This window comes from Chenopodium album, chromosome 2 (genome assembly GCF_948465745.1).
Source record: "Chenopodium album chromosome 2, dcCheAlbu1.1, whole genome shotgun sequence".
Taxonomy (NCBI): Eukaryota; Viridiplantae; Streptophyta; class Magnoliopsida; order Caryophyllales; family Amaranthaceae; genus Chenopodium; species Chenopodium album.
In genome coordinates this window covers 15,382,880-15,410,398 of record NC_137835.1, presented here as the reverse complement: position 1 = coordinate 15,410,398, position 27,519 = coordinate 15,382,880, and the positions used below count along the sequence as shown (strand labels likewise).

The following is a 27,519-nucleotide window of genomic DNA, read 5'->3' as shown; positions in this document are numbered from 1 at the left end:
TTTAATTATTATGCGCGTTGAAGATGAACAATGTTATACAAATCAAACTAACACTAGTACAAAACTAACCTTAGGTAACATCCAAAAAGTGTTACATAAAGTAGTAAAAGTGTTATTATAGACAATAGGTAACACTTTATTAGGTGATACTTCCGCCCATGTTCCCTAAGGTCTTTTGTAACACTTTGGGTAATGTATGGTAACACTTTCAATAGTGATACTATAAACCCTCTTATGTAACACTTTTTATATTACTAGTATCATTTTTGAAGTGTTACTTTTTATTTCTTATGTAACACTTACTTATCTTTAGTAACATTTTAACATCATATAGTATCAATTTATCCGACATTATGTATCACTTTTTGAACTAATGGAACACAATGTTGATTATTAAGTAACATTTTTCAATCATTTTTTGACATACATAGTAGCACTTTATTCAACATTATATAACACTTTATGCAAACTTCTTCTTCTTCTTATTCTTATTATTATTATTATTATTATTATTATTATTATTTAAAAATGCGGTTTTTTTAAAAATGTATAAATATAATATTAAAATTTAAAACTATTAACCATGATTGTGAAATTAATATTTACGATAGACAATAATTTGAATTGATATAATTTCATATTTTCTTGTAAAAAAATCCATATACAATCAAATAATCCAAACTAAACGAAAAGCCGACTTTGTTTCTAGACCACCAAATTCAAAAACAGAAAGAGCAAAATAGCAGTCAACGTAGTTACAACACACAACATTATTAACAGTAGACAGCAACAACAGCTAGCTAGCCAGCTAGCAGGTCAACAAATAGCGATAGCAGCAAACGATAGCAGCATTCAGCAGAAATAGTGACAACAGTAACACTGACAGCAGCAACAACAGTAATGCAGAGAGCTCCGACTTTTCAATCTTGAAAAAAAACATTTATCTAAGTTAATCTTGTACTCCGTAGTATCTATCGATCTCCCCAAACATCAGCAGCTACAAAATATGCAAATGTGTCAGTGTTACTATTGATCCTATATATGTAAGAAAGCATCAAATATCAAAGAACCAAAAATAAAGCATTCATGAAAATCATAAAAAGTATCACATGAGTTTTTAACAATTAGTATTGAGGCCAAGAATATAGATATATAAGCACATTCTTATAAACTACTACTTATATAATTCACATATATATATATATATATATATATATATATATATATATATATATATATATATATATATATATATAAACTTGAATATAGATACAACCGCATTATTATCCTTCAAATTAAAGAGCAAATGATACGTCAACCATTCAATGAAACAACATAAACCCCATCAAATTAGTTATAAGGCAGCAAGGTACAGTGAACCAGACTGATCAAACACCACCAGTCTTCCGAATCCCTTATCAGCGAACGTCTCATAGTTGGTGTTCAGTGTGTTGAAAAGGGGGAAATATGTGGTGTATAATGCAAGATTTTTGTTATATCCTAAGTTGAATGAGAACCTTCCACTCGAGTAATTCTTTCTGAAAAAAACTTGCAATGAGTCGGTTGCCTTGATTCAGCGCCTGGTAGGCAAAAGAGTGTCAGTTGGCTCATCAAAGCTTTGCCAAAGTACAACAGAAGCTCGATCCATCAGCACGAAGTTTCCAGTGTCGAGCATAGCTGCAGAGGCAAGTGTCACTCCTCTACTGCTGCCAGCCAACAACCCAGCTCTCCATACCTTGCGCCCACTTGGGTTAGTAAGTATCAAGCTTCTTGCAGTAAGTTCTACTTTCGAACCCCTGGGTACTGGAATTTCTCTGTTGGAAGACCAAGTTATGGTCCTTTCGGGTATTCTATTGAACCATATGGCTAACAGAAAACTTCCAGACTCTATCTTCTAAAACCCGAAAGCAAAGTCTTTGGAGGGAGATACCCAAGGCTAAGAGATATCCCCAACAATGAGGGATGAGCCCAAGGTTATGTTGTTGTAACTTTGAGCCGAGATAACGAAGCACATTAGAAAAGAAAAACATATATAACAAGGTAATTTTACTGATAAAACAATGGTGATACTTTTGTTATTATAGCAGAAAAAAAAATGCAGCAAGCTTTGTTTATTTTAGCTCTACTTTATTAATTAAAGCATGTTGTTCATGGTACATATCATATACAGTGGGTATGGACAACCCATTTATGAAAGTTAAACTTTATAAAAGTATGTAGATGTATGTCATTTTTCAAGTCCAATGAAAATTAAGGCTCAAAATTGTTTTCAGAAGGTTGGACCAATTTAAATCATGCGCCATTCTAAATTGACTTTGCTCAAAGAATATTAGGTTTGGAATTTGGAAAGTTGATAAATTCGTCGAAGAAGATCAGTTGGAATTTGTAAAAAGAAGCTACCACTCACAAATTGGAAATATGACAGTTCTGCCTGGTGGTGTTCGATCAGTCTGGTTCATTGTCCACAAATTTCCTCCCTCAATGTAAGCTCCTCAACCTATTTCCCAAGCTGCCTTATAACTGAAATACACTATGATGCCAATAGTATCCCTCCCACCCCAAGGTTAGTCTATTACACCTATCTAAGTGGTTAAGTTATTAGTAAAACTCAAGAAAAGGAGCAGTTTCATAAGATAAAGTAATGTTTTTTGTTTGAGCACTGTACCAATAGAGGGAAATTCAAAGTTGTAGATACAACAGTAGTGGCGGATGTAAAAGTAAAATTTTGAATCCATCATTAAAAATTTTGAATCCATCATTTCGGAGCTTTGTCGCATCTTATCAAAAACCCGACGAGCTTTCTCTAAAAACCCAAAACTCACATACATGCAAAGCAAATCGTTATGAGAAAACCCATCATTTAAAAACCCAAATTTTACAACGAACATGGGCATGAATTTGCTTGCCTTCTAAAATCCAATTATCAATGCGACGAGCTCTAACAAGAGAAGGATACGTGAAATTGTTAGGCAAAACAGAGTCCTACAACATTTGTAAGTACAAAATCAAGCATTCCCTATTCAAATAGAATTGCAAACAAGTAATAACCCCTGATTAAGGTGTTGTATATAGAAGCATCTGGTTGGGGCATTTTATCAAACAGTTGGTGGGCATAAACCAAATCACCAGATTCCAACAAAGCACAAAACGTGATAGCTCTACCCATTACATCAGAGTACAAAACAATAAGTTCAATAACCAACTAATCAAGACTACAAAGTACCAATTTTACCAAATAAAGTTCAATTCAATTCAACTTTTCAACACCACAATGAACATATTGAACAACCTTGTCAAAGTACTGTGAAGATTATGAAATTATAAAAGACCAAAATTATAATTAATTAAGTAATAACACAATAATGAACAATAAATCAACAATTCAGTTCAATTTAATCAATCAAATGACTGAAATTATACATAATTAAAATTAAAACTAAATAACAAATTAAATAGTTCATAATTTAAATTTTAATACAATAATACCTTGCTCAGTTGCTATGCTTCAATCGGTGGTCACTCCGGTCAGTGAGGCGGCGCGGCATGAAGGAGAGTGAGGACTGGTGGTCTGGTGGTCACAGATCTACAGACTACAACAAAAAGGTGCGCTGGTGCCTGGTTATCGTCGTAGATGGTGGCTGATGCTTACTACGGCAGTGGTACGATGCTTGGTGGTCGCCGATCAAAATGATGTGAGAGAGACAGAGCGGGAGTTAGGGTTGTGACGCTTGAGACTTTGAGTTTCGTTTGGTTTTGTTCCGTTGTCGCTCTTCGCTTTTTATGGTTTTGCCTTGTTTCGTTTTTGCCATTTTGTTTTGCCTTGTTTCTTTTCCTCTTTTTTATTTTTTCAATAAAATTTATTTTATTTTGAAACAGGTAAAAAGTTTTGATAAGAAAAGAGAAATTAAAAAAAAACACAAAGTGTTACAACCAAGTGATACATAATATCAAAGTGTTACAAGAAAGTGCTACATAATTTTAAAGTGTTATAAAAAATGTTACCTAATACCACAATGTTACAAAAGTGTTACGTAAAAATCAAAAAATCATGAATTTGTTTAAGTGTTACCAAAGGGTGTTACTTAAGCCCAATTTTGTACTAGTGTAATAATAGAGTGCATGAGTATTTTCTTCCTAAGATAAGCATTGTTTCTATATGTGTGATTCCCAAGAATTCTTCCAAGTTCCAACACCAAAGGACCAAAGGTTAGATATATGCATTACTTGCTACTCCAATGTAAAACATTATCCAACATTTATTTGACAAAAAGAGGCTAACTTGTGTAATAAATACTTTATACAATAATAGCATGTACTTTTTACAATAGAAGTAACATATTTTATACAAAACTTGCTTTTGGGACCGTTCTACACACAGGATGTGTATAAGTTATTATTTTTAATACAAAAATCATTTACAAAATTAACTTTTACAGTCTATAAAGAACATTAGCATGCATGGTATTCATGTCTAAATTTTTTTTTTTTAAAAAAAATCATGCATGGTTGTAGACACCTAAAAATGTCTCCCCAAAACCAAACCCGATGATGAACAAGCTTTCACCGCCATTGTCGGTCGGGTTGAGTATTTAATCATTCTCTCTTCCTCTCTTTTACACCAAAAAATCATTCTCTCTCTCCCTACACCAAAAATCATTCTCTTCTCCCTCTTTAGTCTAATTTCTAGCCTTATTATTCTTCCATAATACTTCCCCTAAGCACTCCAAGGAGTCCATACTTGACCCGAGGTTCCGTCCTTAAACCAAGGCGTGAAAGGAATAATTAACTGAGGGTTTGGACCGAATTAAATATACATTAATTTAATTTAATTTTCATTTGATTTATATTTTTATTGAAGTTACTAACAGTTTATTCATGATGTAGCAATTCAAGAAAACGCGGAAAGTGAGTAATTAATCACTTAATTACTCTTATTTTTATTCTTGTTGCTAGTATCATGATTTGGTTAATTTATATTTGATTTGACAAACGTTATTATTGTTAAATTGGTTCCAATATTAATGTTTATTTTATTATACTTATTGATCACCATATTGCATGTTTAAAGGGAATATGTAATTGAAAATCACGCCTAATAAGATAATTTGGACAGCCGGCTTAGGATCCTTTTTAATCTTATTGTTAATCAAGTGATCATTAATATATTAGAATTATGTGTTGCATTAATATTAAACCAATGTAGCATAATAATAGTTTGGAGCAAATTAAATCTTTGTTTGCATGCCTTTGAGATCGCAGGAATAACTTTTCACTATAAGAATCGAGTAGAGGCCAATACGGGCGAATGTGACTTCATGACTCACTTCGTACCATCATCCCCAATCCTCCTTTCATGGTTCCAAACCATATGGAGTTAGTAATCTCATGGATTATGAATGGGGTGTAACCTTCACGGGTCAATCGTTGTTGCCTTTCGTTGTCCCTTAATCGTGGTTGCCTTTTATGATCCGTGAACGGTTTACAAGTTCCTTATAAACTTGTTGGCGGCTCCCTACTTTGCTTTGTCCCTAATCGTTGTCCCTAATCGTATTATGTCAATTCCCACTTCCTATGAGTGTCAAGCATATTCACAACATGCTTTAACGTAGGCGCACTTCGAAAGACACCTACAATGGTAGTTATATAAAATCAAATAACTGAACACCAAATGGTTACACAATTACACTTTTATGTTTCTATTCATTCAACATTTCTTACTTTGAGATCTAATTTATATCCTTGCAATCACCATTTTCATTGTAGCACAGTTTTTGTACAACGTTTTTAGAGATATTTTTGTGTCAATTATATAAGGGGAATTTAGATGATGTATAAAATGCTTAATTAGATATTAGTAGAGGAAATATCGGTAGATGATAAAGGGTCAATGATTTAAATAACACATTTAATTTAATTGAATTTGAATGATGGATGGAGAAGAGGAAAAGATTAAAAAATTCAACATGTTGAATTTAGGGCAAGTTACAAAATTATAAGAGCTATTAGTACATAAATGGGGGAAGATGAAAAAGTTTTACAATAAGTCAATAGCTAATGACATATAATGAAGGTTAATAAAATAAAAGGATTATAAAAAACTAATGTAAAAGAAAATGACATGTGACAAATTATTAACAAAATGTAGAAAGAATAAAAGACATGTGGCAACTAGGGTTTGTGTTTTTAAATACCAAGTATAGATATAGATGTCCCAAAATTGTAATTAACTGTATTGTGGCACAATTGTCCACATTGGTGCTAAAAGCCTAAACTACAAGGTGCGATTATTGTAGCACAATTGTAATCTACTAATCCACTAAGCATTGAGGTGCTATAAATACTTCAACAATCCAACTCACCTCTATTCTAAAGCTAAGTGCATTACCACAAGGTATGTGATTTTTTATGCAATTTATTGAATACAAAATATTAATATATATCAAATGTCATATGAACAATAAATTTAATTACAAGAAAATTGAATCATAAATTACATTGCAAATTAATAATCAGTTCCAAATAATAATATGGGGCATCACCCGGACCCAAAACCCAGTTAATGTATAATTCGTGGTTATGATTTTAAAGTACATGTGGTATGTTGACTTAGAAATGCAGGTCTCTTATGAGTTATGACATGTTGTATTATTGTATATACTACACTTTTCTTTCTTTTTTTTTATATATAAAAATTGTATTTTTCTTCATCATTACTTCTATATAACAATATTTTAAATTAATAATCTAAGAACAATTCCATGCTGTATAGGAGCCATATTGAAGCAATTGGATTCTAGATTGAAATCTTTTTTCTATTTATGTAAAATTGTGCTCCACTGCTCCAACACTAACTGTAACAATATTTGAACTCATTTAACTAACGCTTCTGGTCTGCTACAATTTTCATGTCTATCATAATGTTATGCTCTTTTAAATATGCACTTATTTGTCTTCTTTGGATGCCCAATCGGCATCACATACATGTGTCTAAGAGATTGATGAAAAGAGACACAATTGAAACTTTCGTATGAAAGATTGATAATGCAAAGAAAAAAGGAGTTATAGACCTTTGTTCAGTCCATAGTGTGTTCTTTTCAATCTATATTTGTTTTCGATCTATACTTTGTATTAGTTAATGTGAGAAACGTACATCTTCAAATATTCAATAAGTAAAGTACTTGTATTAACAAGCAAAAATAAAATATGTTCATAAAAAAAAAGCAATGATATTATGATAATAAACATTTTATACATTTTACAATGATAAATGTATATATGGTAAAAATAAAAATTAAAAAAAAAAGAACCAGCGAATGAGATCTTTGACCAGTAACATAAAGAGTACAATATAATATTAGTGACAAATAGTTTCAATCAACCAAAAATAAAATATTGTGTGCATTTAAAACTGCTCTTTGCACTCAAAGGGTAAACAATATTTTCATAAAGTAAAGGAAGTGAAGATATTTTTAGGAATGATTCATCTTCAAAGGTCATGCATACTGTACCTAATATTAGAGCTGACAAAAGCTGACACGACACTACAACGCGATATAAATCGGATATGAAAAGAGCGAGTTAGCGTCTACGATTTATGACTTGATTAATAAAGTGGGTTAACATGAAGACACGTTTTGTTTAGTTAAACGGTTTTAAGTTACTATAGAAGTTTTTTAACCCATTTATTTTCGAACATGAATGAACACAACATAACATGAGTTAAGACAACATTTGGTGATCAAGTTTTCACATTTATCACCATTTGGTGATTAACTTTTTTGACGTTGCAGTTTGGTGATTGAGGTCAAATTTTTGATGGTTTTAACTCACCTGAGTATTGTTTAACTCACCTTTAACCATACTAAAACCTAATCACCTCCAAAAAACATGATCACCTCATTTAAAAACATAATCACCTGTCAGAATTAAGTTTAGATTTATTTATAAAATTTGTGTTTCCAAAAAAACTAGCCATTACTCAATACAAATGGAATGCCTTCTTCTCCACAACAGAAACAGAACAATATCAAAAAACAACTTCACCATAGTCCATTGCAGCGCTTCAAAAATCACAGGAAATCACAGCCTTTTAATTTTTTTTTTTTTAATCCTACAAGAAGAACATTCAACAAAACTGGTTATGGAAAGATCCAATATTTTTTTTGATTGCAATAGAAGGCCAGTACAAAGAGTATCAAAGACAGTGAAACATTCTTTCATGAGATTTCTTATATGCCCCAAATACAACCAAATTGATGGCTGCAATTTTTACAAATGGATTGATAACCAACATGATGCAGAAATTGAATATGAATTGATTATTATGCTGAAAAGGAATATGGAATTGGAGGAAGAAGCAACTGAAATCAGGAAGAAATTTAATATACAAAGTGCTGTAATATTATTTTTAATAGTTACCTTGGTTATTGTAATTCTATTTAAGTGATGCAGTAGATCAGATTCATCAAGTAGTCCCACTATGTGTTTGAGTAGCATCCATGTACTTAAATTTCAAAGAAATAAAAATGTTAGTATTATTAAACTGGTGCATTTGTGAGTATATTTAACTGATTTTGCTTACCACTCCCATTCTCTAATAACCATTGGGGTATGTGTACAGCCTATCTAATCCACCTATTGCGCATTGATATGGTGGTCTGTGAATGTTGAGTGGTCTGTGACTATTATGACTGTTGAGTGATCTGAGTAGTTGTTGCTTGGTGATACTCATGCCCTTCCTGCCTGTTTGTGTTTGATGAAACTGATGCAGTTTCCTGAGGACATGTCTTCTTGTTGTGGCCTGTCTGTCTACAAATGCTGCACTTATGATGATGACCTTGTCTTGTGAGCCTTTATCCTTGAGCCTCACCAGCTGGCTGTCTCCTCTTTTGCTTTGGTCTATGCTGAATTTTTTTGAAGTGAGGAGCTGTTATAGGTGGGTAATTTGACTGTGGCCATTTATTTGGACTATTCAAAGGCTCTAGGGGGTAATCACAAGCCTTCAAATAGGTGTTCTTACAATACCAATGGCTAACATAGTGTCCAGGGACCTCCATAGCCTTCCATATTGCAGTGACAGCATGCTTGCAAGGATACCCCCTAAGTTGCCATGCATTGCAACTGCATATTCTATCAAGTAAACTCACCACATACCTAAGTTGAGTGCCCCCCCTCCCTAACACCATATGAGAAGTTTCCATCCCAGTAAGCCACCCACCCCCTTGCAGCCACCTTTGATCTCTCTAATGCATTTTGGATTCTAGGGCAAATAGGGATGTCTTTTCTAATCATGAAGTCTCTTTTCCTATGCAATCTTTCCATGATCCCCTCCTTTATGTCCTCTAACATGGTGATTATAGGTTTATGCCTAGAAGACAGAATGTATGCATTGAATACCTCATTCATGTTGTTGTCTATGCTGTCACAAGTTGGTTGTGTTGTCTGGTAAGTCCTTCCCCATTTCTTGTAATTCCTGTTCAGCAAATCTGTTCCAGCTTCAGCATTTATCTTAGAGAATGTTTCCATATTAGCATTGAAATCATTCTCTGTAGTGCTCTTTGCTATCTTCCAAAAACCTTTCCCATACTCAAGACCCCCTCCAAATTTGCTCCTAAAATTGCAGTATACATGTCTTGCACAAACTCTTGTCTCTACATCAGGCCAAACATTTGATATAGCCTTTAGAAGTCCCTTTTGTTGGTTACTCATGTTTGTGTAGCCATAGCCATTCATTGTCCCCAAGTCAACTACTAGTAGCTCTAGGAACCATTCCCAACTATATCAGTGTTTTCAACCTTCACACATGACCAAGCTATGGGAAACATTTGATTGTTTCCATCCTTCTCCATAGCCACAAGTAGTTGGCCACCATATGGACCTTTCAAAAAACAACCATCAATCCCAAAAAAAGGTCTACAACCTACCAAAAAGCCCTTTTTAATGGAATCAAAACAAATATATAGCCTTTGAAACTGCCCCTGATTTAGTCCAAACTTGATTGTGTTCAAAGAATTTGCTCTTTTGATTTCTTCTGCATATCTGTACAGAAGAGAGTAATGTTGTTTGTACTCCCCTAAGATAAGTTCCTGACCTTTTTTTCTTGCCTTAACTGCCAACCAGGGACTCACCTTAACCCAAAGCATCTTTTGTGTTCCTAGTAAACACTAAATCTCTTCCCATGCTTACACTATAGTTGGTTAATGCCTTCCTAAACTCAACAACACCCTCAAACTGTTGTCCTAAGAAGAAATGCCCCACATCATCAGGCCTCAGTGTCAACATATGAGCAGAATGAGTCAATGCTTTCCTCTTCTTCTGTTTGGGGTTGCTAGGAAGTAAGTGACCATAATCTTCCTCATCTGACTCATGAGGTTTGTCAGGACAGTCACTGTCACTTTCTTCACACAGATCATCATCACTAAGATCCCCTGCATTAAGGGAGGCCACTTCTTTATCCAATTCCTTTTCCTTTTTATTATGGAGGAGCAAATCCTCTCTTGCCTTCTGAACTTCCTCATCAGACTGGTCACTACCCTCATCATCATAGTCGATTTCATCATCAACTTGGTTTTCTACATATTCACTCCCATGTTGCCCCAAAAAAAATTATGTTCTGTTACTACAATCTCCAATTTCTTTTTGCCTAGTTAACCAGCTTTCAATGCCCCTAGTAGTCCTAAGCACACTGCCAACATCACTTTCACCAACCTCATGCTCAGTGTACAGATCAACTATTCTATACTTTACTAGTAAGCTCAGAAATTTTGCAAATGTAGTATCATCATAACTTAGAAACCTGACCCCATTATTCAGTGTCTTACTAGGATCACAATAATGTAGCTTAATGATGTCATCATATCCTAAGCTAGCAATGACCCTTCTTCAACCCAGCCACATTAAAGTCAGAAAGGAAGTTCATCAAATAAATCTAATTTTACCATCAACATAGTCCAAAACAGGGATGTTTTTCCATTCACCACCATAATGCACAATAAGAGACATAGGTAGGTCCTCCGTCTACAAATAATGTAATCAAGGCAAATAAATAAAGATATTCAATAAGAAGACAGAGCATATAAACCAGCACAAAAATTTAGTATCAAATTAGTACTTCAATATCATCATTTCATTAATTATAATCAAATAAGTACCTCAATATCTTTTTCATAATTGTGACATTGCCTTACAATTGCAAAAAGTACACTGTCACACTAAAACGTGACAAGAGCAAAAGAACCTAGATCAGATTAATCTATACATTAATTCCTACCTAGATCAACAAGTTCTACTTAAACTGACTGCTTCTAAAAAGCTAACAACAACAACTACTACTTAAAGTCAGTTTAAAGCCAAAAGACTGCCCTCTAGTTACCCAAAAACAAACTCACATGGCAATTCACCTACCACTATCAACACTACTCTAGCTTAATCCTCTTCTGCTGCCCACCTGGTTGAGTTGCTTCTTCCCTCTTCCCTTTCTTGTTGTACATAGCTTCTTCATCCTTAAATAACCAACGCAACCCATCCAAAAATTCAGCCCAATCCTAAACCATCCCATTATGAAAGCCATACCCATTATTTCTCATTATATCTTTAGCCACCCACCACCTTTCACTTTTCTGTGTGGCTTTAACAAAATTAGGAATCCAGACTTTAAAATACCATAGTTCATTCCAGTGCTTACACACACCATTGCACATGCCTTGGGCTTTAGGGGGGCAACTTAGGAAAGATGTACATGCATAAAATTTCTGGAATTGATAACGCATGTGGGATTGTGGGGCATCCTTTAGAGCCGCCATATGATGAGGGTCGTCTACTAGATCCATCTACACTAACAAAACAACCAATAATCATGGTGTTAACACAACCACAATTACACATAATTCATGCAAACAAATACTTTGTTTTTATAAAATAATAACAATGTAAATCACTCACTTCTAAGCACCAAATTTACTTGAGTAACAAACATCAAATTTGATCAATACTAATAAAAAACGTAAAATCGACATAATATAAACATAATTCTATGATTAAACCTAACAATCACAACAATTAGAAGATGAAAGGAGTTTTTTTAAAAAAAAACACTTCATTATAAACCCTAAATCGATCAACAAATCATCATCAAAACACAACAAATAAAAGCAATTACCAAAAAAGTGTAAAAAATCAGAATTTTACCTTAAAATGCAATTATGATCTGTTCGTGCAAACTTTTTCCAGAAATGACTTCACTCCAACAGAGAATAGAAGATGAAAAGGAATAGGAGAATATCCTTTTTTTTTTGGTCTTCACTGGGTAAATAGTACACAAAGAAGAGAAGAGGGGGAGAGCGCGCAAAATTGGGGAACAAAGGAGCAGAAACGTCATTTCGATAACCGACGTCCACGATTAAAAAAAATAAATTAAATCACCTTAATTCTTATTGGTTAACCTTAGGTGACTAAGTTTTTATCCAGAAGTGATTAAGTTTTTTTCCCACAATTTAATTAAAACCACCGGAAATTTGACCTCAATCACCAAACTGAAATGTCAAAAAAGTTAATCACCAAATGGTGATAAATAAGAAAACTTGATCACCAAATATCGTCTTAACTCAACATACTTCATATTTGCCAGTTTTATTCTACTTGTCAATTTGTCATGTCGTATCGTGTTTCTTTTAAATGATATCCATACCCCCATTTCGAAAATGAAGTCAATACCCTGCCAAGACAGCCCAATTCTAAGAAGAAGTACTCCGTATGATTTAAAAATAAATGATGAAAAAGCCCAAGAAACATGGTCCAAAAACAACGATAATTTTCTGGAAGTTTCGATAATAGCGTTGATTCAACTCCATCAAAAAACACCAAAATAGTGTAATACCAAGGGTTTTTGCTGATTCATTGATATTTGATAATACACTTCACAACTGGTTATCATTTCCATTTCAAGAAGAAGAAAAATGCCGTGCCTTAACATTTCTACCAACGCCAACCTTGACGGCATCGACACTTCCTCCGTCCTCTCCGAAGCCACTTCCGCCGTCGCTAAACTCATCGGAAAACCTGAAGCTGTATATTCTCTCTCCTCCATTTCCCTTTTTGTTATGATAGCTTCCAAATTTTGAGTTAATTTTTTTTTTTTTTTTTTTTTTTTAGCCTGAATTTCGGTTTTTTTTTACCTCAAATTTGTGGTGTGATTGTGTCGGATAATAAATGAGGGGTTAATTTTTGGTCTTGTTCAGTAGTCATTTGCATTGTTCAGGATTGTGCGAGATTTTAAATAATGATAAGATTACAAATAATAATGAAATTTGTCATTATTTGTAATTTTTCATTTAGTGTTAGTTTTTTTTTTTTTTTTTTTTTCCTTTTTCTTTTTGATGTTTTTAATTCTGTAATTAGACCTGGTTTGTTGTGTTTATGGTGAACTGTGGAGTGAGATTATGGACGTGGTTTGGTGGCGTTGTTCGCAAGCATTATGCTGATAGAATGTATTGATAGATGTGAATAAATTTTTGAATTGAAGTTTAGTTTAGTTTGTGTTGTGGTAGATTATTTTTGCAATATTTAGTGGTAAGTGTATATTTTCCTGCTTTTTTTTATTTGAGTGCAAAATTAGCTGTGATTGATTAAATTATGAAGGCTTGTTCTAATAGCTTTATTGAGTATCGTGGTAATAACTTGTTTTTATCGGCTTAAATTTAGTAATAAGTGCTTAATTAGCAGTAATAAGTTCTTTGTTGGTGTTGCCGTGTGGTACGGCATTAATGAACTTGCCAATGAGTAAGGCCCTGTTCATTTCACTTTATAAAAATAATATTAAATTAAAGTTATTTCAATTTAGTGAAAATAAATTTAGTTTACTAAAAATCTATACATTTTAGTAAAAATTAGGAACTTTGAAAAGAAATATAATACAGTAGAAAATCAGCAAAAATAATGGTGAGGGAGATTAATACATTTTTATATTAGAGGTTTAAAATATTAATGATGAGCAAGCATTAATCTCCTTTTGCTGCCATAAAATTGACACTGCTTCCCTTTTACTACCTTTCGCATCTCCTCTTTCTCTCATCTCACATTACATCTTCAGTCTTCACCTTTGTTGCAATGGGCACTTTTGACTTGTGAAATTTCCTGTCTGAATTCCTTCGTTTTCATCAAATCCTTTCCCATAAGGATACCAATGCACAGAGTATCTTCTGTTCCTTGTTTATACTATGGGGTTTGATATGGTATTTATAATCTCCTGTTCATTTGGTCCATTTGTATCTAAAGACCCATTTAATTATGTTATTTTACTACCTTCATTTCTTGAAAATATATTTTCTAGCTAATAAGTTTGGAGGATTTTTAAGGATTTTAGCAATACTATCAATAGTGACTAGCTCTACTTCATTTTTATTCATGTGCTTGTTGGTTTGAATTGGAGAATGTGTAATGCTACATACTCTTACCATCCTCATCTTTGAAGTTAATTACTCATGTTCGTGTTATCACTATTACACCAAGAGTTTCACTTTTATGATTGGACTACACCAAGGGTTGGCATTGAGTCCGTCCTTCTTTGTAGTGGTATTAGATGAAATAACAAGATCTATCTAAGGTGAGATACCATGCTGCTGCATTTGCAGATAATATTGTTTTGGTGGATAAGACTAGAATTGGGGTTAATGCCATTTTGGAGCAATGAAGTCAAAAGTTAGAATCCCGGTGTAGGACTAAATACATGGAATGTTGTTTAGCACTATGAGGAAGTCAAGTGAGGATATAGTAACATTGGATGGTAAGGAGGTGCCTATGAGCAGGTCTTTTACCTTGGGTCATTTTTGCAGAAGAATGGAGAATTAACAAAGATGTAACCCAGAATATTAGGTCTCATTGGCTAATGTGGAGAGCAGCAAGTGGGGTATTGTGTGACTGTAGCGTGTTTGAAAATAAAGGGAATATTTTATAGAAGGATTATCATACCAATGTTGTTATATGGGTTAGAATGTTGGACATTTAAAAAGGATAGTATAAGAAAGTTGAGGAGTTGCATATGTTGAGATGGATGTGTGGGAGCACCGTAAAGGATACAATTAGAAATGAAGATACTAGAAGGAAACTAGAATTGCAGACATCTGATGATAAAATAAGGGAGAACCTGTTGTGTTGGTCTAGGCATGTCAGGCAGAGTTTAGAAGATGCGCCACTAAGGAAAGTAGAGGAGAGGGTTAGGATCAAGGAGATTTTAAAAGAGGAAGGGGAAGACCAAAGAAAGCTTAGATGGAAGGAGTTAAGAACATAAAAAAGTTGGGTTTGCTAGAGCATATTACATCGATTGAAGAGAAAGGAGAGAATCACTGTTGGCAAGTGTGGGAGATAATGTCTTGGTTCATGCAATTGAAACCCATCTTTGGGATTAAGGTTTCAGTTGTTTTATGTTATGTTATCACCCCTTGTACTCTTTGTTATTATGTTTCAAAGTTCTGTTGCTCCTTATGCTCAATAAGAGCCACTGATGTAATAAATTGTTGTATTACGCAAGTGATTCATGTGTATTAGGTGGCAACAATGAAGAAGTGTGATCGAAGCACTCTTTCTTTAAGAACTTTTTTGTTTCCTTGCCATGTAATTGTTTGAGGAACAATGCTAAAATGTACTCTTTTGTAACCTAATCTGTCCCTTGTTCTTATTCTGATAAGGAAATTTTATTGGAAAGTGAAAGAAGTGAATTTCAGGTGTATTTAATTTTCTCTGGTTTCTTGATGCTTTGTGACTCTTGAGTAATCAACATAGCTGGTCTGCCTCATAGATTTGATATGCTTGGCTTATTTCAACTAAGCTAAATCCATGAAATACATCTCACTGTGAAAACCTGTCGTCCTGACCCCTACGGCTATCTGTAATTTTAGAATACTTTCCTTAGATGTGGACATTCCATTGTCAAGGAAAGCTCATAATATAAACTGACACATCTTCTGTTTCTTCCATTGATTCTACAAAAATACAGGCAGATGTTCTCCAAATGCTCAGCCCTTAAATTTGCTGGCAGAAAAGGGAACAGGACAGTGGTTGTTTGCTTTTGTAATGTAAATCAGCACCTGATATTAGTTTGTTGGTTATCTGTATTATCCCCCCTTTCTGCTCACAATTTTTCTTCACACCCTGGAGAACCCCCCACGTCCCCAATCCTTAACAAAAAGAACACATTCTCCACAATTTTTCATGTGTAAGGTTATCTACACTAGCACATGTAAATCTCTCTCTGAAATTAACAATATCACTATCATATACTGAAATGTCAATGATGCTCCTGCCTATCTTTGGTCTTGAAAGCTCTAATATGGAACTGTTTGATTGGCTGATGTGTGGGACTTTATGTTCTGAGTTTTTTTTTTTCATTTTATTTATTTGAATATTTTCTTAAATACCTGAAAATGATCAAGGTTGTTAATTTGCCTGAAATGACCTTGTGGATTGCTTTCTTTCAAGTTATGCGTCTTTGACATATAACCTGGCCAATGACCTGTTGTGCAGTATGTTATGGTGGTACTTAAAGGATCAGTGCCAATGGCATTTGGTGGAACTGAGCAGCCTGCAGCATATGGTGAACTTGTCTCCATTGGTGGCCTTAATCCTGATACCAACAAGAAATTGAGTGCTGCCATTGCCTCAATCCTCGAGACCAAGTTGTCTGTTCCCAAGGATCGTTTCTTCCTCAAATTCTATGACACCAAGGCAAGTTGTCTTAATTGTCTTGTTCATCTTAGTGGACTGACCATCATGCACTCATATCTTATTACTGCATTGTTCCTGCTGTTTAGGACCATCCAATTCAAGAACATGCACAGTGTTTGCATGCTTTACACCAGTGCTAGCCAATAGAACATGTAAACATTTCACCATCTAAAGTTATCTTAAGAGCTCTAAGCTCACATTTCCCTTATTTTTGTTCCTCCACTTTTCATATTGCTATTTCCCAAAATTTCATGTTTCATAGTTAAGAGGCAGGGGAGCAAAGAATTTGCAGTCTGAAGTACTGCCTTACTTCACTAACTAATACTTCGTATATCATCATATTGCATATTTATTGAATGCACTTTTTTCCCTAACTTTTGCAGGGTTCCTTTTTTGGCTGGAATGGTTCGACCTTCTAAATGCATGTATGGTTGAAGGATATTGCCTACATCTACAACTCCCCTTCCATTTGAAGCCGTATCATGGAATTATTTCTGTATCTACCTGTTAGAAGGATACTATCTAGCCCTGTGGCTTAGTTAATGAAGACAATGTAATTAACCTTACCTTTGTATCAGAACATCTATTATGGAGTTGCGTATGCTACTCTGTAGTATTTTAACTCTTTTAAGTCCTATAACGATGGAGGCGTACTCATTTCTCTTCTTCCCAGGAACCATGCTGTAAAACTGTTTACTCCAATTTCCAAGGACTAGTACTACTAGTCGATGACATAAACACGATGTTTTTTAGATAGTGTGCTGGCTAAACAAAATAGGCAAAAGCTAATGAGCGCTCCCGGGGCGTTAGATAGGAGAATTAAAGTGCAAATATTAGAGTAAAATTAACATTAATTACACTGAACGGCGCGTGATTTTGTCATAAATTCCTAACTTAATACCATTTCAACCAATATAATTTATCCTTATCTAATGCCCCGAAGCTTTCGTTAGTAAGATCCAACAAATTATATGAGTTGAATTTTACATTTAAATGATCTTGCACAGCAGCTTAAAGAAAACCAGTCCTAGATAAGTGTCACTGACGATTTTGTGTGTTGGCCTTTAGAGATTTTGGTGCTAAAGAAGGGCTGTAGACTGTAGGTGGGAGGTGCCTCATGTAGAGCATGTAGTGTGTGCTTTAGGGCTGGCTAGGCCTGTGTCATGGCCCAATCCGCTGGCTGGTTATGGGTCATGCATAAATAACTGCATATTTGCAGCTGGTCTAAATTACACTTGCCATCAGGTTTTTTTTTTTAAAAAAAAAAAAATTACACTTGTCATAAGCTAAAGTTATACTTCCTCTGTTTTTTTTTTTTTTTTTCAGTTGACATGTTTTTAACGACTAATATCTCTAATTATCAAAATTGTAAAATTATAAAAAGTGGATATTGATTCATTGAAATGATTCAACCAAGATCCCACATAAATATGTTTTATCGTACCCATAAACCATAAAAACGAGTCAAAGTGTGTTATGTGAATAGTGTAAAAGTCAAAAGGTGTCAACTAAAAAAACGGAGGAAGTATTTATTATTTTGGACATGTTTTTTCAACTTATTTCAGGTAATTATTACTTATTCGTTAATAAATTCACATCAGAACTTTTCACTACGAAGTATCAATTACTAATTGCTAAATATCATTAATTGCGTATTACAAAAAATTATGAAAATTATATATTTGAAAAGTTTATAATGAAACGAATCTAACATGATTATTTTGATAATGTTTTTTTTTTTTTTAAGATAAGTATTAAAATGCGGTCTAAATGTAGTCAATTTATTAAATCAAATCAGGTATAAAATTTCAAATCAGACATGTTCAGACCTTTGAAACTTAGACAAGATCTCCTTGTTTCAGTTGAAGAGAACAAACCCTTGAAGAAGAAAAAGCTAAAGTTTACTTGTTTTAGCAAACTTTGTCTGTTTTGAGTTGTGGTGTGTTGTTCTTCCGTGATTTGTCATGCATTTCTAAACTAATACAATTAGTACTAATTTAGAAAATATAATTAATGCTTATTTGTAAGCCTTAGGTCTACATATAACATTATCCTTAATTTTAATCAATTATTTTAAAAAAAAATTTCGATTGTATAATAAAAATTGTATTAAACCTAATATGATTGGAGGAACTACAAAAACAATACTAATTTTTTTTTTTTTAGGAACAATACTAAAATAATCTAAAGAAATAAATGAAAATTACTCTTTTTTTTTTTTTTTTTTTTTTTTTTGAGGTCAATGAAAATTACTCTTAATTAAACCCAAACTCTAAAACGCGTATATCAAATTTTCGTCGGTGCATCGGTAATCCATCCATTCATCAACTGCCATCTCAACATCAAACCTCCACCCTTAACCTCCAAGTTTCCTTTCCTCTCCCTTTTCCCCCAGATCTCTCTCCCACCCTCCACGAAATTACCAATTCACCCACCAAAATATAACCCCAAATCAACCCCACTTTCATCCATTTACTTTCTCTCTATTCCCCCACAATTTTCTCTCTCTTAAAAAAACTCAACGAACAATGGCAACCTCAGCACCACCAATCCTCCCAATCTCCACCCCACAATCCACCCCCGCCACCATCTCCACCACCAACACGGCCGTGCAATCCTCCGACCCACCCATCGCCACCCCCGCATTCCGCTCCTTCATCACCCGCCTCTCCGACCAAGTCAAAGACGGCTACTCCCAAGGTCGCCCTTGGACCGAACTCGTCGACCGCTCCGCCTTCTCCAAACCCGAGTCCCTCGCCGAAGCCACCACCCGAATCCGCAAAAACTACTCCTACTTCCGCGTCAACTACCTCGCCTTCCTCGCTCTCATCGTCGGCTTCTCCCTCGTTACTCACCCTTTCTCTCTCCTCACCCTCGGTTTCCTCCTCGCCGCTTGGTCCTTCGCTTACCTCTTCAAGCCCGCCGATCGTCCCCTCGTCATCCTCGGTCGCACCTACTCTGATCGTGAGACGCTTGGGATTCTTGTGATTATGAGTATTGTGTTGATCTTCTTGACGAATGTTGGATCTGTGTTGATGTATGCGTTTGTTCTTGGTGCGGCGGTTGTTTGTGTTCATGGTGCTTTTAGGGCGCCGGAAGATTTGTTCCTTGATGATCAAGATTCTGGTGCTGAAACTACTGGGTTTTTGTCTTTCCTTGGTGCGACTACTAGGAATGCTGCGTTTGCCGCTGCTCCTGCTGTTGCCGCTTCCCGTGTTTGATCTGGGTTCTAATCGGATTGAATTTGGGTAATTTCTTGATCGTCTTTGGGAATTTCAGATCAGATCAATTTTATCTTTTATGTTTTTTTGTTTGTTTTTATAATTGAGATCTTAGAATAGGGAAATTTTCCTTAATTTGTATCAATCAAATTACGGATCTGTTATAGTAGTACATATGAATTTTTTTGTTGGATGTTCATATTACCTGGTTGAGTAATTTGTTGAATGATATTCTTACTTTTAGTTGTTTACTAATTTTGATTTTATTCATTTCATAAAATTATTGATTTCCATTGCAATGATTACATGTGTGAATTGTTAATTGTGAAGAATATAGAAACATATTCGAGATTTCGAGTTAGAGGAGAGAATTGGGATAAATTGCACTAGGAATTTGGAATCTCAAGTTTGTATTTTTATTAATCAAATTGAAGGTGCAGTTTTCTCCTCTGCAGTGAATGAAACATATGAAAGTGAGCAATGAGATTGGACAATGTAGGATCAGAATGCCTCTATCTAGTTCTTGATCATGTCCTCGTCTCAGGGTGCTTTAGAGAGGCATAGAGCCAATAGAGGTAGTGATAATGCTGTTTGTAGAAAGGTAGTTTGCCTTGGTTTTGGGTGTAGGATGCATTGCGGTGTTATAGTGTCGGTTGGATGATTTCCGGCTGCTATTGGGTGTTTTTATGAGGCATAGGGATGTTTGTGTGAGGCATAGGGGTGTTGTAATGTTGATGTCTTTTGATAGAGGGTTGTTGAGCGCAGTTTGTAAGACAATGCTATGATATTGGTTGGATGAATTCTGGCTGCTATTGGGGTGCTTTCGTAAGGAATAGGGGTTTAATATTGATGTTGTTTGATAAAAGGATGTTGCCTTGTTGAGCCTAGGTTGTAGTATGATATTCTAATGTTGGTTGGATGATTTCTGGACATTCTGGCTTCTATTGCGGCCCTTTATTAAGGCAAAAGGGGTAACGCTGATGTTAGTTTAAGGTTGATGCTTTGTTGGGTACTCAGGGTCTCAGGGTGTAGTAGGATGTTATGATGTGGGTTGGATCATTTTTCTGGCTGCTATTTAGGTGCTTTAGTGAGGAGGCATTGGTTGGATCATTTCTAGTTGCAACTGATGCTAGGTTCTAATGTTCTATATGCTAGGTAGCTTGCTTTACATTAAGTCTTTCCTTCCTGCTTCAGGTTTCTGTGCTCTTTAACCTTACATCCAGGTCTTATCAAGTAGCATTTTCTTGGCAAGTCGTTAGCTAGAGTTGTATAGTCAAAACAGGTCATGTTAGTAACATGTTGAAGCCAACTGAACTGATGTGGGTGAGTGCTACTGGTAATTGGAATTTGCCGCTTGGTATGTATCAATGGTTAGTACAGAATTGTAAATATTGTAGTAGATAACTTAGCAGGTAAGATCTTTGTTGATGTACCTAAAGCCAGCCGTTTGAATTCTATTTACAACACTATTCTTATTGTGATTTGTGAATCTCATTTGAACATTAAGAATCTCATTTGAGGAGTGATTTCGGTTATTTCTTTGACGAATTCTGATGCGTGTCATGTAATTGGGTACTTTTCTGACCAATTATGGTACCAGCGTCGTCTTCCATGAGATTGGGAACCATCCGACGAATTTGGGAAGGTACTTTTCCGACCATGTAATTGGGAACCAGCGTCGTCTTCCATGAGATTGTGGTGCTTAGTGAAGATTTTGCGGTGAGAAATTGTGCGGAGAACAGTAGCGGTGTTCCAGGAACCTCGAAGACGTTTCGTCTTCAGAACTGACTTCAGCTATGGTGCCTTTCTTGAAGATATCTTCGTATTCAGATTCGGGTTCCGCCATTGATGAAGGCTTCAAGTTATGAGAGAAAATAAGAGTGATGATTCAGGGGTTACTTGCCACCGTCACTAACGGGCAATTTCCATCCGTAAATATAATCCGTACAAATTTCGTCAATGAGGCTGATTGCCTCGTCTGGCTCATACTCTCTCAGTCTCTATTTTTTTTTTAGTGCATTAGTTTGACTTTTTACATACTAGTATTTTATTTTCACCAATGTACTAATACTTAATGTTAATATAAATCAATGTTTTGCATTGGCTAACATACCTAGTCAAATTGAGCATTTCAAGAATATAAAGCAAAGAGAGTACAACTTCTCAAACAACTAACTCGTAATGAAACATTGAACCAATTTCAAGGAACAGAGATTGTAGCAATAGTTAAGCTACATCAATATGTTAATTTTTTAGCCTACTTGTGCATTAGATTAAGATAAGTAATCACATTAGTTTTTTAAAGCACCAATACAATGTTACCACCAATCAATTTAATAAAAGGTACTATATGTGTAATTTCAAATACATTGCACAAATGGTTTAGGTGCCCCATTTTTTACTTTTAAAATTAGGTTACTACCAAAATATGTGCAACAATTAAAGTTATAAAATAATTAGTTGAAGGCTTAAAGCCAATTGAAGCAGTAAAATCTACCGTTAATTGTATCGAGGCAAGCGCCATTAAGCCTTGACTAGATTCTTATAATTTGAATATTAGCATCTATCCAAAAAGTTGGTCATGAGTGCATGTTTTAAGCAGATTTTACTGAAATTACTTTTGTTTCTCATATGTTTTTACTACAAGTACATCTTAGGCGTCGTGTTTACTTTTAAAAATAGCATCCCTTTTTGTTCCTTTTTGCTAGTGCTGGCCATTATTCCATTAAGCTAGATACTCCTATAGTCCTATTCTTAGGAATAATGGTTCGTTTTATCGAGGTCATTTATCTCATGAAGTTTGATGATAATCTGATATGATATCCATATGCCTTGTTTTAGCTCCAAGGAGCCTAGTAAAGTTTCTTAGACTGTAAATTTTTTAAATATAACCTTGTATTCTTCTGCAGTATGTTTTATAATAAAAAAAAAGTGTCTCAAATTCCTAATTTTTTATTTATTTTATTTTATTTTATGAGTAGACGCAATTATTGATAAGGGGAGATAAAAAAAATTAAAAAATTAAAAATAAAAAAATAATAAAAAAAAAAAGCAAATGAGGTTGCAAGTGAAAAATAATCAATTAAGGCATGCGAAAGTCTTTTAGAGACGTTAATACTCCGTAAATTTTATTTATAAACATTAAATATACTTCTTAAATATAGAATAGTATAAATTTAGGAATTCATGACAAAAAATACACGTAAATTAGTGTAATTAATTCTAAAGCTTTCTAAAGGAATGCATTTAGCATTTTTTTTTCTTTTCTTAGTATACGGAACAATTTTTTTAGTGATGGAGGGAGTAGCTAATATGCCAAATTCCTAAACATATTCAACAATTCTTTTATGGTTATTTTGAGATTCGTCATCAATAATTGGTTATTTTCACATTTTCTTTTATAGATATATTTCATAATTTACGCTTCTTTGTTATTGTTATAATTAAGTTGCGTATTTAATACATTTAAGAAGTAAAAATTTAACAAATAATGACGTTAAGAGAAGTATTGGTACAAACTTTCTCAAAAAAGGAAAATTATTACTCCGTACTTAGCTTTTAAGACACATTTGAAATGGATAATACTGTAATAGACTAAGGAAATTTCCATCCTCAAATCGTCTCTAAAAATTCTAATATGTGGATAAATAAATCCAACACAATCTGATAATTTTAAAAGAATAGCTAGACCTTTCAACAATTTCAGAAACTTTTAAAAAATGATTATAAAAAAAAGTAAAAAAAAAATTAAAAAAAAAATCAAATTACTGAATTGGTATAACTCAATAATTAATCGGCCTCAAGTTGTTAATTATAGTCCTGACTCCTGACCCATTCACAAAGAGCCGTTATCAAGTGATACCATTCTCCCGTGACCTCCCAAACTTAACCCCACGACAAATTTTCAACGCATCAACCCGTTAAAAACTGTCTCTCCTGAACCCCCCTAACATTTCATCATTTTTTATATTTCTTTCTACAATTCTTAAAAAAAAAAAAAACCCCAACAAAACTAGCCGTTGTAATCTACTCAAAATCCTCCATATCACTCCCCCTTCATACTCCTCACTTCTCCCATGAAACCTTTCTACTGTCTCTTTCTCTGTCTTTCCCTCTCTTCTCTTCTCTTCTAACAACTTAAAGAGAAGACAACAAAACAATTCGATCTTATTAGTCACTTTTTATTCATATATATTCATACATTCATCTTTTTAAAACAAAATTGTTTTCATATAAAACTGCATTTTTGTTGCATTTTGATTAATGGGTGATTTTTATTTTATACGAAAACATAAGGGGGTAGCCTTAAATTTTCTTAAACTCTCATTACTATACTCAATTTTTCATCTACTATGCATTTCACCCAATTTTGTAACAGGACAACAAAATGATGGTGTAACTATCACACTTTCTGATTTTCAAGCACTACAAGCGTTTAAGCGTGAGCTCATCGATCTTCGCGGTGCGCTTAAGAGCTGGAATGGTACTAGAAATGGAGCCTGCTCCGGTAGCTGGGCCGGCATCAAGTGTGTCAAGGGACAAGTGGTAGCAATACAACTTCCATTCAAGGTTTTAGGAGGAAGAATTTCTAACAAAATTGGTCAATTTAAAGAGCTTAGAAAGCTTAGTCTTCATGATAATCTTATTGGGGGTACTATCCCTTCATCTATTGGGTCTCTTCCTAATCTTAGAGGTCTTTATTTGTTCAACAATCGATTTTCTGGGGTAATCCCACCTTCAATTGGGAACTCTCCTCAAATTCAAGCTATTGATCTTAGTAATAATTTGCTTGTTGGGTCTATTCCTGTTAATCTTGTTAATTCTCCTAGGATTCATAGGGTTAATTTGAGTTTTAATTCGATTTCGGGTTCGATTCCTCGAGGTTTTGCTCTTTCTTCTTCTTTGGTTTATCTTGCCCTTCAGAGTAATAATCTTTCTGGGTCAATCCCAATTTCTTGGAGTACCCAAAATTTAAGGTCACTAACCCTTGATCATAATTCTTTCAATGGGAGTATCCCACATTCTTTGGGTAAGTTGAGTAGTCTTGAGGAATTATCTTTGAGTTATAACAAGTTTAATGGTAGTTTTCCTAAGGAATTGGTTGGTTTGAAGAATTTGTCATCTCTTAATCTCAAGAAAAACCATCTTACAGGAGATATTCCTCTTGCAATTGGTAATCTTTCTAGGATTAGTCTTCTTGATTTGTCAGAGAACAACTTCACAGGAGAAATTCCTGCATCACTAGAAAATCTTTCCAATTTGACCTCTTTTAATGTCTCTTACAACTCTTTCTCCGGCCAAGTTCCAGACCGCCTTTCGAAACGATTTAATTCATCTTCATTTGTAGGGAACATTCAGTTGTGTGGGTTTAGTCCTTCAACTCCATGTATTGCAGCAACACCAGCTGAAACCCCATCAATGAGCCCATTATCTAGTGAAAAACCAAAGCACCATCATAGAAGATTGAGCACAAAGGATATAATCTTAATTATTGTTGGAGCACTTCTTGCAATATTGTTTGTACTTTGCTGTGTTTTGCTGTTTTGTTTGTTCAGGAAAAGAGCAGGTGCTAAAGCTAGGAATGGCAAGTCTGCTGGAGTTGAGAAGGGTTTTGCTGCAGGTGCTGCAGGAGCAAGTGCTGAAACCGGACCGAATGGCGGTAAATTGGTGTTGTTTGATGGACCATTTGTGTTTACAGCTGATGATTTGTTGTGTGCAACTGCGGAAATCATGGGGAAGAGTCCTTACGGAACCGTGTACAAGGCCACACTCGAGGATGGTAATCAAGTCGCGGTTAAGAGGCTTAGGGAGAAGCTTGCAAAGACTCCGAAAGAGTTTGAGATTGAGGTTGCTGCACTTGGAAGGATTCGCCACCCGAATCTTCTTCCCCTTAGGGCCTATTACTTGGGACCTAAAGGAGAGAAGTTGCTAGTTTTTGACTACATGTCTAAGGGTAGTCTGTCTTCCTTTCTTCATGGTAAGCAGCAAGTCTAATACTTGTATATATTTTTCATGCCTTCTGATTTGAAGTATGTTATAATGCTAGGAAATCTTGTAAGTTGTAACTAAAGATTATTTTTTATATGATTAAGTTGATAGTATATAAGGTTAATTTATCATAGGCTAATACTTCAGTGTGAACTTTACTTTTCATGTTAAAACTTAATTTTGGTGATCAAGCTCCCTAGATTAAGGTGATGGTATATAAGGTTGATCTTTTTTAGTCTAACACTTGGTGAACTTTACTTTTTATGTTGAAACTTAATTTTGGTGATCAAGTTTCGTAGATTGTGATCTTGAACATAAAATTTGGGATTTTTTTGCAGCTCGAGGACCTGAAACAACAATCGATTGGCCAACGAGGATGAAGATCGCGATAGGAGTAACACGTGGACTGAACTATATTCATAGCCAAGAGAGCTTAGTTCATGGAAGCCTCACAGCAACTGATGTATACCTAGATGAGCAAAACAACCCCAGAATATCTGATTATGGGATTCACAGGCTGATGACAGACTCTGCAAACACCAATGTGATTGCCACAGCCGGTTCAGCAGGCTACCGTGCACCTGAGCTTCCGAAGACTAAGAAGGCGACTACAAAAACCGACATCTACAGTCTAGGGGTGATCATATTAGAGCTCTTGACAGGAAAGTCTCCTAATGAGTCAGTGGACGGTTTAGATTTGCCGCAGTGGGTAGCATCAACTGTCAAGGAAGAGTGGACTAATGAGGTTTTTGATTTGGAGCTGATGAGGGATGTTTCAACTACAGGGGATGAAATGCTTAACACATTGAAATTAGCCTTGCACTTGGTTGATCCTTCACCTGATGCGAGGCCGGATGTTCAGCAGGTTCTTCAGCAGTTAGAGGAGATTAATCCTAAGCTCATTGCTGAAACTCCTGAGGAATCTGCAGAGAAAAGCCATCACTGATCTGAATTCTGAAAGTTGGGTTTTTTGAACTATATAAATACTTGTGATATATTGTATACATTTTCTGTTTAGTATATAGGCCTTCTGTTTTAGGATTAATAGTTGTATTTGTTATAGATATGGCATTTTTTATTCTTTGAACATGGGTAATAAGGTCGAAACACACTGCAAGATATGCTGTAAGATATTTAGTATACACAAAATCAATGAATTTGAGGTATTTCAGGTAAATATTCTCTATGTTTTAGTAGTTCCTGTTTTAGTACTTGTATTATTATGATTATGTAAAAAGACAATCAATGAAGAGGTACTTAAAATGAATTGTTCAACTTATATGCTGGCAACATTGCAAATTTATTCGCTAAAACCAGTGCTTATGCGAGCAGTGTTAGCACAGGCAGTATCTGGAAAAGGTTTGAAGATACAATCAATCAATGAATTGCTTACTGTAAACACTGTAAAAAGTTGAAAATGTGCTAATTTACTATTATTCCGTATTAGGAACAAAAATTTCACTTGCTGGTGAACTTTGGTAGTTTGGTGAGGGAATGGTCGCAAACGCACATACCTGTAGAAGTTTATAGGTACTACGCAGCGGAAAAACATGAATCATATTCAATCTAGTACCAATCCCAAGAATCACATGCA

At 34.7% G+C, this 27,519-nt stretch overlaps 2 protein-coding genes, 1 long non-coding RNA gene and 1 pseudogene across 4 annotated transcripts; 3 read left to right on the top strand and 1 right to left on the bottom strand.

Moving 5' to 3' along the window:
• Positions 1-615: 615 nt before the first annotated feature.
• On the bottom strand, positions 616-3,995 carry LOC145583699 (uncharacterized). The gene is made up of 2 exons (XR_014100303.1): positions 3,487-3,995; positions 616-997 (listed from the first exon to the last, which is right to left on the bottom strand). It is a non-coding gene; the product is annotated as an uncharacterized LOC145583699 (long non-coding RNA).
• An 8,862-nt stretch (positions 3,996-12,857) lies between these two features.
• LOC145583673 (uncharacterized) lies at positions 12,858-17,373 on the top strand. 2 transcript variants are annotated; one of them, XM_081640725.1, is made up of 4 exons: positions 12,858-13,064; positions 16,516-16,716; positions 16,803-16,868; positions 17,100-17,373. In XM_081640725.1, the coding sequence occupies exons 1-3, from the start codon at positions 12,954-12,956 to the stop codon at positions 16,854-16,856; spliced, it is 366 nt and encodes a 121-aa protein (XP_081496851.1). In that variant the 5' UTR covers positions 12,858-12,953; the 3' UTR covers positions 16,857-16,868; positions 17,100-17,373. The 2 variants fall into 2 exon arrangements, with proteins under 2 accessions (XP_081496851.1, XP_081496852.1); XM_081640726.1 differs by lacking the exon at positions 16,803-16,868 and having other exon boundaries at positions 12,863-13,064.
• Positions 17,374-19,146: 1,773 nt separating this feature from the next.
• On the top strand, positions 19,147-20,192 carry LOC145596816 (PRA1 family protein B4 pseudogene; annotated as a pseudogene).
• Positions 20,193-23,896: 3,704 nt separating this feature from the next.
• On the top strand, positions 23,897-27,152 carry LOC145596809 (putative leucine-rich repeat receptor-like protein kinase IMK3). The gene is made up of 2 exons (XM_081653007.1): positions 23,897-25,914; positions 26,264-27,152. The coding sequence occupies exons 1-2, from the start codon at positions 24,201-24,203 to the stop codon at positions 26,869-26,871; spliced, it is 2,322 nt and encodes a 773-aa protein (XP_081509133.1). The 5' UTR covers positions 23,897-24,200; the 3' UTR covers positions 26,872-27,152.
• Positions 27,153-27,519: the final 367 nt, after the last annotated feature.

What these genes read in the sequence shown, in the direction of transcription:
- LOC145583673 (XM_081640725.1), top strand. Translation starts at nt 12,954, where the DNA reads ATGCCGTGCCTTAACATTTCTACCAACGCCAACCTTGACGGCATCGAC. An exon ending in TCATCGGAAAACCTGAAGCT is followed by an intron (nt 13,065 to 16,515) that starts GTATATTCTCTC and finishes CCTGTTGTGCAG; the next exon opens with TATGTTATGGTGGTACTTAA. An exon ending in TCAAATTCTATGACACCAAG is followed by an intron (nt 16,717 to 16,802) that starts GCAAGTTGTCTT and finishes CCTGCTGTTTAG; the next exon opens with GACCATCCAATTCAAGAACA.
- LOC145596809 (XM_081653007.1), top strand. Translation starts at nt 24,201, where the DNA reads ATGGGTGATTTTTATTTTATACGAAAACATAAGGGGGTAGCCTTAAAT. An exon ending in TCTGTCTTCCTTTCTTCATG is followed by an intron (nt 25,915 to 26,263) that starts GTAAGCAGCAAG and finishes ATTTTTTTGCAG; the next exon opens with CTCGAGGACCTGAAACAACA.